General features: G+C 48.6%; 1 protein-coding gene across 1 annotated transcript; it reads left to right on the top strand.

The window, feature by feature from the left end:
• Positions 1-1,013: 1,013 nt before the first annotated feature.
• Positions 1,014-13,557, top strand: LOC124485983 (probable ribonuclease ZC3H12C). The gene is made up of 6 exons (XM_047047925.1): positions 1,014-1,487; positions 5,619-6,418; positions 7,241-7,380; positions 8,276-8,510; positions 8,687-8,793; positions 9,165-13,557. The coding sequence occupies exons 2-6, from the start codon at positions 5,736-5,738 to the stop codon at positions 10,619-10,621; spliced, it is 2,622 nt and encodes an 873-aa protein (XP_046903881.1). The 5' UTR covers positions 1,014-1,487; positions 5,619-5,735; the 3' UTR covers positions 10,622-13,557.
• Positions 13,558-14,223: the final 666 nt, after the last annotated feature.

Below are 14,223 nucleotides of genomic sequence, written 5' to 3'. Positions count from 1 at the left end.
TGTCGAAGTGTATGTGTGGAACAAAGAGCTGGACTCCATATCTTGGATTGGGATTGAATTGAGCGAGTGAGCAGCGCTGTACTGCCAAGTCTCAGAGACCTCTGAACCAAGCAAACGCATTTATCCAATTCAATCTCCCGATAAAACGTATATTCCATTGGACTGATGTTCAGATTCCTTTGCTAGCCCGGGTGTGATTTTGTTAGTGTTAGCACTTTTTGTAGTTTGGAAGCAATGCGAACGTGTGAAAACGACATTGCTTTAGGTGTTTTGGGAGATTGTTAAATGCAAATATCTGAGGAGAGTCAACAAACATACTTTGTTTGATTGGCATGAGAACATACTTAGTTTGATTGGCGTGGCTGACTGTGTTCCTTGAGGCCAGCCATGTTTGCCTACAACCAAGCTTGTACACATTCTAACGTTCAGGGAAAGTTGTTCACCCTGTCGCCTGACATTAAATCTTTGGCTGCTTATTTGCCTGTAGTAATTCAGGACCTAGGGATGTACAGCATGATCTGCTTTCAACATGATCTGTTGTCTAACCCCTACGCCCCCCTCCCACCCCCCCCCCCCCCCCCCCCCCACCCCCCAATGGCAGACCAGGTGTTCCTCAGGGCTTAGCCATGGGTGCTCTTCATGTCTCTCTGTCTCTAATGGCTCTGTGCCTGGTGTCTGTGTGCAGCTGCCTGCCATGGGCCCTCCTTTGTGTGTATGTCCTCATTGTCAGCATACCCCCCACACACACACACCCATTCATGGCTCAAGTCGGCTGGATGTGGTGGTGGGGGGGAGGGGTGTGGGGGGGGGGGAGGGGTGTGGGGAGATTCTACTTTCTTATCGTAGTTTCCTTTGGTGTGCGTGTCTGTGTCTGTGTCTGTGTCTGTGTGTGTGTGTGTGTGTGTGTGTGTGTGTGTGTGTGTGTGTGAGAGAGAGAAGCAGAGTGTGTGTGTATGTAAAGGATGGGAGGGGGCAGTGTTTGAATGTGTGTGTGTGTGTTTGAAAAAAAGCGCGTGCCGTAGGAGAAGACTTGACGGAGGGAGAGAGAGAGGGTGTGGGTGTGTGCGAGTGTCTCATTGTGAGGTCACGGGGCTCTCATTGGTCAGGAGCAGATTGAATGTATTGAGGGAATAGTTGATACTGCCGCTCCATCTGCTAACTCTCACATTGTTCAAGCTGCCCCCCAGGGTCCTGCTGCCCACAGACGGGATCATAGACTCAGACACAGGGACCTCCTCTCCCCTCAGCTTCCCTGGGACTTTACCTCTTTCCTCCTCCTCTGCTTGGATGCAGAGCAGACTGTAGTCTGGGTCTGGAGTTTCCTTGACGTCGACACGGCAAAGCTGGGGAAAGCTCTCGGAAGTGAAACAACGTCCTTGCTGGAATGGCCCGCGGTGTTCTCTCAGGAGTTTACTTCCTGCAGAAGAAAGTGTGTGTTTGGCTGGATTAACTTCTCCCCGCATCACCGCTCACTGTGGAGCCCTGCGGTGAGTTTGTTTGTGGAGAATTCACTTTTACTGAAAGAGGGGTTCGGAAGTTTGGTTTAAAAGTGTTTTCAAAGTCAAAGTATTGGAAGAGAGAAGTCTTCAGTGTGTGTGTTTCTGTATTTAAAAGGGGCCCTCCCTTTATATCTGTGAATGTAAATGCTTTCTGTTTTATGAGTTGTCAATGACTGTAAATTAGATGTCCAACACTGGAGTTGATACAGTCAAATAAGGAGCAAAACTTTTGAAAAGTCACATTGTGGAATCGATCACTTCTTCTGAACCTGCTAACATGCAGTTTTATGGCTGTATAACCTTGATTACTGTCAAACTTGCTGGCTCCTGGTCATTAAACACTGTGCCAGTTGGCAGCCAATGCTAACCACAAACATTTGCATGTAGAGCAGAGTGATAAAAAGATTGAGTGCACTCATTTTGCTCAAGGCCAAAGGAAGTCTTTCCAACGATGAATACTGTACAATCTAAAGTGCAACTTCACAGGCATAAACTGATCAGAGTTGACAGAAAGAGAGGTTAAAGTTTAAAAACGTAACATACGTTTCGTTTTTTCATCCTGGTGTATACCTCAGTATGATTGGATGGTCAGTGGTGGAAAAGCGAAAGACCTGAACTGCTGACTAACAAAGAACAAGAGGAAACATATGTGAGAGCATTCAGCTGCTGTGTGTGTTCGTGTGTGTGTCTGTGTGTGTGTTTGAATAAGTGTGTGTAAGGCAACTGAGGTGTAACTGAGGTACTCAGCTGCTGCTGTGTGTGTGTGTGTGTGTGTGTGTGAGGACACATTTCCAGACGGGTGTAAGAGGGGTCCATGTCTGCACTGAGGGGTGATAGTTCCTACCCCCCTCCCCTACCCCCACACACACACGCACCCTTACTTAGGTCACATGACCACGGCGATATGTATCTGTGGTCTGTACTGAGCGCGCTCAGTGGAGGATGAGCAGGGACACCAGTTGCAGAGGGTTCCCCTGTGGCTTCAGCAGGCATCTGTTACCCCTGCTGCCTATGCAGCCCCCCATTCCCCCCTGTCCCCCCTCCCTCGATCCTCCCCTCCCTCCTCTCTCTTTGTTCCCCTCTCTCCAGACTCTAGTGGGGATCTGGAGCTGGCCTCCGTAAGGACCTGGCTCAGGTCTGGCCCCGAGGGAACCAGCAGTGCCCAGGGGAGCCCCTCCACTACCAGGCCAGAGGAGCTAACTCTGGCCCAGTTAGTCCCACCCCTCCCCCATGCCCAGGGGAGCTCACCCTGACCCAGAACCACCCCTGCCCTCCCACCCCTGGGCCCAGAGCAGTGGGGTCCAAACTGCAGCATCTGGTTTCTACCTCATCCTTCACCTTAGTGTTCTGCAGTCTCTGAACCAGACCTCATCTTTCAGTGTTCTGCAGTCTCTGAACCAGACCTCATCTTTCAGTGTTCTGCAGTCTCTGAACCAGACCTCATCTTTCAGTGTTCTGCAGTCTCTGAACCAGACCTCATCTTTCAGTGTTCTGCAGTCTCTGAACCAGACCTCATCATTCAGCGTTCTACAGTCTCTGAACCAGACCTCATCATTCAGTGTTCTGCAGTCTCTGAACCAGACCTCATCTGTCAGTGTTCTGCAGTCTCTGAACCAGACCTCATCTTTCAGTGCTCTGCAGTCTCTGAACCAGACCTCATCTTGCTCCCAGACAGACAGAGGTTAGACTGGGAAGCTCAGATATCGGTGACAGTCACGGTTTCCCAGGGAGTTTTTGGTTTCCCACGTGTCATTATTATTCTAACCTCAATGTTTGGAGAAGAGGATATCAGACTTGTTAAAGTCATTTGTGGTTTCTCAGTTTCATGAGATGTAAAATGTCCAATTTCGCAGCTGCTGCCTGTGTTTTTCCTGCTACCATGCAGGTTTTATAACAGTATATAAGTGTGCCCATGAAAAGGAACATATACTCTTATAGATGCATGAACAAGACATATATACACAGAATATGTAGTCAGACAGGCAATGGGACAGTCCACTACGAAAAGTACAAGCTCTTTATCTAGCAATGGTCGCTGAAGATCTTGAATCTTTTAAAGAGATCATCAGTCTGTATAACAGGTGTTATATTTAATAATGGCAGGTAGTATATTTAACAATGACAGATATTTGAGAGTTTGAGCTGGGCAACAGCACTCCTGAACTACAGCGGAGGAAACACATCTGTGCTTGTCTGGTATTTTAGCTGACAGCTAAACAGTGACTCAGGAAGCCCGCTACGCGAAGATGCATCGCTCATTGAGTGTGTGTTAGCGGCTGTGTGTGTAAGCGTATATTTGAGTGTGTGTGTGTGTGAGAGCATGTAAAGTGGAGGGTTGTTTGAATAGCTCCAGCCACCGTCTGTGCGTGGAGCCCAGGCCTGGTGAACAATGGCTGGTCAGAGAGCTCCAGATTGCGCTGGCAGCTGCTTTGTGAGGTGACAGCAAGCCAGACACACTTTCACGCACCCCCGACCCCCTCGTCCCCGTCCCCCCCTCGTCCCACCCCAATCCCCCCCTCGCTCACACGCACACACTCTCGCTCTCTTTCTCTCCTCTTTTGTTGTCGAGCGACTAAATTATTCCGTCTTTCTTCTGGCATTCGTGGACACGCCCTCTGGAGTGGCAGCTTGAGGAGAGGGGCGCGGGTCATGGGGCTTCTGTCTTCCGGTCCAGAGGCCCTCTGTCCTGCCGCTGCGTGCACGCTCCTAGCAGGAAGTCTCCTCTCTGCACCTCCACACGTGCACGCTCTTCAGCGCAGCTGTGGAATCCCGACTGGACAGAGACACAACTTCTGTTGATCGTGCGTCTGTTCAGTGGACAAAATCAGTCCACATTCATGCAGTGCCCAGACACACACAAAGTGTCCATGTGGATGAGCAGCCATGTTTACATTTACATTAACATTACATGTATGCATTTAGCAGACGCTTTTATCCGAAGCGACTTCCAAGAGAGAGCTTTACAAAAGTGCATATGTCACTGATAATGAGACAATAAGACAGCCCCAAACATTGTGGGTAGCCAAAACATAAAGCATACATTGTGAAAACCAAATAAGTCCCAAAGGGAAGAATCATAAGAGCATGTCGTTAAACAAGTTACAACTGAACAACATGAACCTCAAAGGTGCAAGGGTTTACCTCTGAAAAAAGCAAGTAACAATAATACATTTCACAGCCATGTGTGGATACTCAGACATTGTGAAGCTCAGATTATGCACTGAGGACAATGCCACACACAAGAAAACAAGCCCTTGTTTAAAGGGTCACTGAGCAATTAGCTGGGTAGGCCTGGCTTCAACAGATCTCCTTTGTGTTAGCCAATCAGGTTTCCCTTCCTTATACGACAGGCTCCGTCTCAGTGCTGTGTAAATATGAGGTGCCTGTCTTTATAAAACACGACAAACACAATAAGCCCCTGAAACCCAAGTGCTTCAAGTCTCCTTTGTCTGAAACATGCTTGAGTTGAAAGGTTGCTATTTGCCCAATAAACAGAAGACAGTGAAAGGTTTTATTGAATTAAGTCCAGAAGTTGGTGAGTTATCATCTTGTCGGCAGAGACTTAGTTGTGTGCAAGCATCTCAACACACCTCAAGCAAGTGATCGGTTAAATGCAAATCAGTTGACAGGGAGGTCGTGCAGGTAATGGAGACGAGAGAAACAATGGAAACGATTTTTGCCCTTTTGAAAATGCCCTCAGGTCTTTTTTCTGCAAAGTAGAATGATGTTGAATGCGTTGAGAACGTCAGAGGCTTAGCTCAAAGCTGTTCCAATGACAGATGACTTTATTTAATAATGTTCTTACTGTACATGCCCCAAGGGCCCAGTGCTGGTTGCAGTTGACTTTCTCAACACATTTAGGAGTACATTGAGTACAAACGTGTCATTCTTCCATTACAGAGAAAGTGGTTTGGCATTGATTGTATTGCATCTTAACACACTGCCTGGTGGTCCTTCCACAACAATGAGCAACGCATGTGTGTGTGTGTCTGTGAGTGTGTATATGTGTGAACCCCCCCCAACCCCTGTATACCACATTTGGCCGCAATGACAACATTTGATATCCAGGTAGGGACTTGATTGATTTATTTGTTTGATGTCAGTACCATTCTCTTTCAGGCTTCTGTGCCAGGATTAGTCAGACAGCAGCAACAGCGGTGACAGTGAGGTCATCCAGGGATTGCCAGAATCATCGAGGTCACGGAGGAGACAGAACTGGATGTATGAGACGACTTCATGGGCCTGAAGGAACACCTGGAGGATGAAACAGGCCGCATCCTCAGCCTGGGTCTCGATTTGGAATACCTCCACGTGGAGGGCAGCGTAAGGCAGGCAGACCTGAGCGCCACGGCTGGTGCAGACGCAGGGCCCTTGGAGGCAGGGGTGGCCAGGGGAGCCCATGGTATCAGCACCAGTACCAGCACCAGCACCAGTAGTAGTTGCAGCAACTACTCTGAAGAGAGTGCTGCTTCCGACAGTGAAGATGAGAGAGTCCAGATCTCTGCTTCTGAGGTCCAGAAACCTCATCGTCACCCCTCACCCGCCTCGTCAGCTCAGAACCCTACCCCTGAGGAGTCCCCTCACACAACAGCCCTCCTCACTCACAGCCAGACCAAGGTGGAGTTCGCGCTGAAGCTGGGCTACTCTGAGGATCTGGTGCTGCAGGTGCTGGGAAAGTTGGGCCCAGGCGCGCTCATCAACGACATCCTGGGAGAGCTGGTCAAACTTGGAACCAGGACAGAGATGGAACAGGAAGTGATCACCCATTATGCGTCTTCCTCCTCTTCCTTTCTATCTTCTTCCCACTCGTCCTCGTCGTCGTCTCTGGACTTCTGTCGCCAGGTGTGTGAGTCTTCCCGTCTGGAGGACCAGGACAACCTGAGGCCGGTGGTGGTGGATGGAAGCAACGTGGCCATGAGGTGAGTCTCCTGTCCCCTGACCTCCTCTCTGTCTCCCTTCTCCTGTCTCCTCCCCTCCTCTCCTCTCCCCACATCTGCTGTCTTTTGTTTCCCAGTATTGTAGCATGGTGTGAACGTGTTGGACATTCTGTCAGTTCACTAAGCCCCTCTCCTCCCTGTGCTGTCCCTTACTCAGGTATCAATGCTCAGTTGAGGTTGGGAATTCGGGGAACCCTGGTTGAAATGTGCCTGCATATACTGTAGACTATGTCATCCTGCTTTTCAAACTGTGGTTGTCTCTGATGCTGTGTTGGATCTGACCACCAAGCTCAATCTCACAGCCTCCCCTCCTCCCCTCCTCCCCTCCTCCCCTCCTCCCCTCCTCCTCTCCTCCCCTCCTCCCATCTTCCCCTCTTCCCCTCCTCTCCTCTCCTCCCCTCCTCCCCTCCTCCCCTTCTCCCCTCCTCCCCTTCTCCCCTCCTCCCCTCCTCTCCTCCCCTCCTCCTCTCCTCCCCTCCTCCCATCCTCCCCTCTTCCCCTCCTCTCTTCCACTCCTCACCTCCCCTCCTCCCCTCCACAGCTCCCCTCCTCCCCTCCCAAGCTCAATCTCACAGCCTCCTCTCCTCCCCTCCTCCCTTTCTCCCCTCCTCCCCTCCTCCCCTCCTCTCCTCTCCTCCTCTCCTCCCCTCCTCCCCTCTCCTCCCCTCCCCTCCCCTCCCCTCCTCCCCTCCACAGCTCCCCTCCCAAGCTCAATCTCAGAGCCATCCTGAAACTGCTGTAGACCTGACTGAGAGCGTTAAGCGCGTCCTGACACTACTGATCACGTCCTGTTGTGCTTCGCAGTCACGGGAATAAGGAAGTGTTCTCCTGCCACGGCATACAGCTGGCAGTTGATTGGTTCCTGGAGCGCGGCCACAGAGACGTCACGGTGTTTGTGCCCGCCTGGCGGAAAGAACAGTCGAGACCCGACGCACTTATCACAGGTACCAGCAGGGGTCGGGAGATGGTGTAACCTTTAGCAAGCACACACACACATGCATGTAGACACAGCCATGAACGTACATGCACACACACAGTCATACACACACAAGCAGACACACACACACACGGGTGCAGGCACACACCCATGAACGTGCACGCACACACACGTACACACACATGCACACACGCAGACACACACGCACTCATTATTCAGGTGCTTACTCAGGCTTTTTCCTCGTTAATTACATCAAAGGCCTACCACTGCCTCAGGTACAGACTTCACAACCCCTCAGATGGGCTGTGTTCAGCCATGTTTTGACTAGTTCTTCTAGGAAAAAGGCCAATCATTTTAAAGGGCAACACCGGAGGGCTTTTTTATGTGGCATCTAAATCTGATCCAGTGGAGTGTAGATCTGGTGAATTCGAAAACTTCAGATTAGAGAAACATGCAAATATGTGCAATTTATTTTCCTGATGCAATCTAATGAGCAGTGGCTACATAAGGAATCTAATGAGCAGTGGCTACATAAGGAATCTAATGTGCAGTGGCTACATAAGGAATCATGGCATGAAAGGGGGATTAAAGCTCACATTAGCTCTATGAACTATTCAACTGCTCTTCAAGAACAAACTTATGATGAAAGTAATGGTATGATGATAAGCATGTGTGCTTAACAAACAGTTTTTCATCAGTGTAGGTCACGTATAGCTTTACAAACAAAACCAACAAAGATATGAGAGGATGACATCACTTTTTAATACACTGCTTGTTTAATGTTTTTTCTGTATTTTTCTCTCTCCCTCCTTTTGTCCCTCTCTCTTTCTGTCCCCCCCCCCCCACCACCACCACCATCACCCTTCTACTTCACTGTCAATCTCTCTCTGTGTCTGCAACAGACCAGGAGATTCTTCGGCGCCTGGAGAAGGAGAAGATCCTGGTGTTCACGCCGTCACGCCGCGTCCAGGGCCGCAGGGTGGTCTGCTACGACGATCGCTTCATCGTCAAGCTGGCCCACGAGTCGGACGGCATCATCGTCTCCAACGACAACTACAGAGACCTGGCCAATGAGAAGCCAGAGTGGAAGAAGTTTGTCGACGAGCGACTCCTCATGTACTCGTTTGTGAACGACAAGTAAGGAAGCCCCGCCCACTTTGTCAATGACACAGACGGGTCATTGAGGTCTGACTGATTCCACATCAACAATGCAACTGTTGTTGATGTTGTTGTCATGTTTATCCTTGCTGTCTGCTGCCAGGACTCGTTCAGTAGAGTTGTGTCAGAACAAAGCTCACACTTCCTGTGTTCAGGTTCATGCCCCCTGATGACCCTCTTGGTCGCCATGGCCCCAGTCTGGAGAACTTCCTGCGGAAGAGACCTGTCATCCCTGAGCACAGGAAGCAGCCCTGTCCCTACGGTAACCACTTCTTCCTTCCTCCCTCTTTCATTTCATTCATTTCTTTATGTCTGGAAAGGGTAGTTGGTTCTGCAAATAGACCAGCAAAAAAACAGTTCTGGCATACATTAAGAAACATAATGAAAAAAACATACAAAACAATAAAACTCTTTTTAATGTCATCCCATAAAAAAATGCATCGTAATAATGTATTGGTCCAGCAAACACTTATCGCTTTGGATAAACCTGTCAGTCACTGGATGGGTTCTCTTGTTCTGAAGCCAAATGCTATACCCCTGAGCTATATTCATCCCATTTATAAAAGCAATGTAATGTAAGATTATGAGTTTTGGCAGCTTCTTGACTGGCTGTTGTTATCGTTCACTCCTCAGGTAAGAAGTGCACCTACGGGCACAAGTGTAAGTTCTACCACCCTGAGAGGGGCTCCCTACCACAGCGCTCCGTGGCCGACGAGCTCCGGGCAAGTGCCAAGGCCTCCTCTTCCTCCTCCTCCTCCTCCGCCTCTTCCTTATTCACCTCCTCCTTCTCTTTCTACTCCCCCTCCTCTTCCAAGACTCTGGGGGACTCCTTCACGGGAAAGAGCCCAGCAAGCTCCAGGATAGACTCGTTGTCCGAGTCCCGGGGCAGGCACCCTAAGAGGCGCTCAGACTCCTACAACAACCTTCTGGATGAGCAGCTGGAGGTGCGGAGCAGGACAGAAACTCGTAGCGGCAGCAGTGGTAGCTTCCTCCCTCCAGCTGCGACGCCCTCGGGCCAGCGGGACCGGAGAGAGCGACCCGAAGGAGGAGGAGCCTCCAGGGGCCATGGAGCGGTGGGGCTGGGTCCAGGGGAGTTTTACTCCAGGTGTGAATCCCCAGAGCTGGGCTACCCCTCCTTGATGAGGGCCTACTCAAGCCTGAGCCTGGTGGTGCCTCCGAGCCCAGAGAGGTTCTTCCCTGCAGAGCTGTGGCCCGGCTCCTTGCCCTCAGACTGTAGCAGTGAGGACAGCGTGAGCTCGGACTCCTTCTCCCCCGACCCAGTGCTGGAGGAGGGCCTCAGATATCCCCACCACCACCACCACCACCATCACCCCTGCCCCGGACGATACCCCCAACCGCCCTCTCACGCCCCAACCGGCATGTCCCAGCACCCACACCACAGCTACCCTCTTTCCCAGGGCCTGGGGAGGATGCATGGATACACCCTGGAGGATCCTCCCTCCTCCCTCCTCCACTTCAACGCTCCCCTTGCGTACCTGCCGTCCCACCTGCAGGCCCGCTCGGGCTACCCTGGGGACTATCCCCACCCCCCACCCCAGACCTCCAGCCCCCACGCTCGCTCACAGGGATCCCCTCTGGGGCGCACGCTGCTGGGCACAGCCTGGCAGGATGACGGGCTGTTGGAACCTCGGCTGTACGAGCACTCCCCCCACCGCCCCAGGAGGGGCTGCTCTGGGCAGGAGTCGCGTCTGGCCAGCTGGGACCCCCACTATCAGCTGCCCTCCCAACACTGCTACGAACCCTTCTCCTTTCACAGCCTGCCGGAGGGACACCCACAGCCCTGGTACTCCCCTTGGGCCAGGGGAACGCACTCCCCCCGTGGGCCTCCATCCTCCCTGCCCCCTGCCCCCCCAGCCCTCCCCACCCACTCCTCCATGATGGCCACCCAGCTCAAGGAATCCCCAGACCAGAGCCGTTACATCGAGCTGCGGGAGAAGGTGTTCACCAACTTGTGTAACATCTTTCCTCCGGAGCAGGTGAGGGTGGTGATGGGGAGGAACCCCCATGTGATCGATGCACAGCAACTGGCGGCAGCCATCTTGGTGGAGAAGACCCAGAATGGGTCTTGATGCTGGGGGCAGCCATCTTGGTGGATGACTCGGGCTTCTCTACCCCCAACACTAGAGGAACGGATCTGCTTGTGTGTAGCAGAAGCATTCTCACTTTTTCTGACTGTAGATCATCAGGAGCACTGATGTTAGCTTAGCTTCCAAATAATATGCTTCATCAAAGTGGTGTGTCTGTTACTTGATACTGTGTAAAGGAAAATCCTAGCTACCTTATTTTTCTATGTTGATGATTTTTTGTAACTGCTCAGAGTACCTTCAGCACTTCTTTCTCCATGGGCGGAAATGTTTTGGTGTAACAATGGGGAAATGTCTATGTGGTTTAATTGTGTGCAGAAAATGTATTTTATTGTGTTATTTGTTGACTTGTTGTTGTTGGGATCCATTGCTTTAATGTATTTATATTTTACAGATGTTTTAAGTATTTCATTATTCTTAAGTTATTTTAATAGCTAGCATTCTGTTCTGGCACTTTTTGTTGCTTTCTTATCAACATTTTAATTTTGGCAATCATACTTCGGGGAAGGATGATTAGTTAAATAGCTTTTGAAATATTTCCTGAAAATATTTAATTTGTCATGTACCAATTTGGCCTCAGTATGAACCGGTTTTAGTTTCAGACCTTAGATTCATCTTTATTAGATTTCTCTTACCAGGTGTTGTGTTTACAAAGGTGGTAATGTATTTTATGAATTTCCCCTTTAGAGAAGTGAAACCGAATTAAACTGCAAAAAAAGCCCTTCAATGTTTTAGGAAAAAACCCTTCAGATCTATTTACTGAGTTGACTTCCCCTCCTGGTCTAGCACCCGGCCCCCTTCAGAATCTGGGGGATTTCTACATAGAGTTTTACTTTTATTTATGATTTTTTGGTCCTCAAACCATCCTGGCCATTGAAATCACATCAGGATGGTTTTGGGAGATGTGCAAATGTGTTAATTTATCATTGTTAATTCTATCACGTATGTAAATGTTTGTGGTATGTCAACATGAGGTGTCTGTGGCTTGAGTACCATTGCAGAAAAAGAGTCTTGCCATCTGGTCAGGTGTAACTTCAATGACAGACAAGATCTGTCAGTTCCTGCAAGGACTTAGTGGTTTGGCACATGTTCAAAGTTATAACCTTCTCATGGCAAGCAAACAGTAAATTAAACTGCAAATTATACTTGCGTGTAGACACTGGCACACATACAAAAGGGATAATTTTGTCTTTACAGAACAGAGCTGTTGTCAGAGTGACCAGCTCAGCACTCCAGAAAACACCTCTCCTGTAGTTGATACAAATTGTATTCTTACTTACCCAGATAATTGTTTTATAAGAAAATATTTATACAAAAAAGTATTTGAATATATCTTCCATATTCTGTATAAGGATACAGCACGTCATTTGAGTTGGAGGAGAAAAAAAGAGCATCAAATGCTATTTCTTCCAATAGCAGGGTTTTCTGACAGTGTACAAGGAGGTGCCAGTAGAGCCTGTCAGCATAATTGTTATGTAACGTTGACCCGGAGGTGTGTATGCTGGGTGTTCAGAACATAAGTGATTGTTAGGACTGGTTAGTTAGCCTGTGCTTTGTGAGAAGCCTGTGGGTGCTTTTATAAAAGTCTTAGGCAGTTTACTACACCTAAGCCTGCCATCTTTCAATGCTAACCTGTCACTGCTCGGGGATGCCAGTGAGGTCAGCTTTGTGAATGTAGCACGTTTCCTCTCACATAGGAAAGATTCTTGCTCAGGGGAGAAGCTCAGGCATCTTAGGAACCAGTTTACTAACAGCATGTCATAAATATCTGCCTGACTCGCTTTTAAATGGTTTAAAAAAAGGCTTTTCCATATTTTGTCTGTCTGCATGGTAACAGTATTACGTGACATGGCCCTTGGTTACGTGTTGAGTTTCATCATCCCCTAAACTGGTTTGATTGCTTTGAGGTGACAGGGTTGATGGAATAAGCCTTTTTTTCTGAACACCTAGCCTGGAAAGCCCCTGGCACTGTGTGCCAGTGTGAGCTGACAGGTTGCTGGAAGCGGGGTTGGGGGGGGACAGCTGAAGCTATATCTGTTTTTTGTACTGTAATCTCAACCAGCGGATCATGTGGACGTGTCAAAGATAAAGCTTTCCACTTCAACGTTTTCTTTTTTTCTTTTTTGACAGATTGAAACCTTTCATCTGAGGGTGTCCTCCCTGTTGCTGAATTAGGGGGTTTTGATTTTTGCAGGAAAATATATTTACATCTGGTTGAGATTTTGTGTTCAGTTTATGTACTGTTTGATGCATGTTGGGACGGTTGGTGCTGGGGTATACCCCTGTCATGTTTGAAGCTCAGTTGTCATTTGGGTTTGCTGAGTCAGCTTTATAGAGAATCTTTTTCATTGTCAGCATGTCTGCCTTATATCAGTGTAGTTCAGTTGAACGCATACACATCCCAGTCAGGAACGTATCCCGTGTTCACTAGAACGCATCGCTGTTTATTTCTGCTGTCCTATCATCAAACTTGAAATGTGCTGTCTTTCAAGCTTCAACAAAATGTTTTAACCGGGTTAAATGTTGAAAGAAATGTTTAAAATCAGTTTAACCTGGACAAAGGTGGGATGTAGTATTCTTTCAGAGACCAAAGCAAATGGGCAACATAACAGTGTTAAGATGATTATAGTTATTCTGTAGCTTTCTGAGGTTCTTCTCCACAGTTTAGCCTGTATAGGGTGGAGGGAAGACAGAAACGTCCCGACCAGACTGGATGTTTGGATTCTTCCTACATGTTCTGGGGAAACTTTAGGCACTGCAACCCAAAGCCATGCCTTTCTCAGACAGGCCTGTGTTCAGCATAGGCTCAGACAGGCCTGTGTTCAGCATAGGCTCAGACAGGCCTGTGTTCAGCATAGGCCCTATTCAGGGAAAAGGACCAAAATGTTGACTTGTTTTAGTGTTGTGATTATTTACGCAATAAATTCCTACTTAAGCTTTCAGATGTTGCGCCGATTGTTTCTAATGGATTTTTGTGAGGCTAACAATTTAATGATTTATTTGAATTTTATATGGTAAAGTACCATGATTTCTCTGTAGAAATACAAATCTTTTTATTTTGTTAACATCCTGTCAACACGACTATAACTCAAATCTATCACAAACCTCCTTGTTTTAGCATATTTAGTATTTGAATCCTGTCACCACCAAGTAGAACTTTGTAGATGTAAGGAGTGGTTTTGTGTGAACGCTCCAAGCGCAGGTGCGTGTGATTACAGGCCATGATGAGAACTCTCCTTCGCTGACATTTACAGAAGTTCAAATTAATGCATGCTTGTGTGGGACAAGCACCATCAGGTTGCTTAATGTCATGTAGAAAGCTCCCTTTCGAGCTATAACCTTCAACTGTCTATTCTTGCCAGGCCTGGCAATTATGGGGTGCAGATTTACACCCAGAGGAAAACCCTCCAAAAAACTAGTGCCAGTGTTTATTTTTTTTTAAACGTGTTACATTTAGCAGACGCTCTTGTCCAGAGCGACTTACAGTAAGTACAGGGACATTCCCCCCAAGGAAAGTAGGGTGAAATGCCTTCCCCAAGGACACAACGTCATTTGGCACGGCGGGGAATCGATCCGGTAACCTTCTG

Source organism: Hypomesus transpacificus, chromosome 23 (assembly GCF_021917145.1).
Source record: "Hypomesus transpacificus isolate Combined female chromosome 23, fHypTra1, whole genome shotgun sequence".
NCBI lineage: Eukaryota > Metazoa > Chordata > Actinopteri > Osmeriformes > Osmeridae > Hypomesus > Hypomesus transpacificus.
This window is presented reverse-complemented; position numbering and strand designations above follow the sequence as displayed.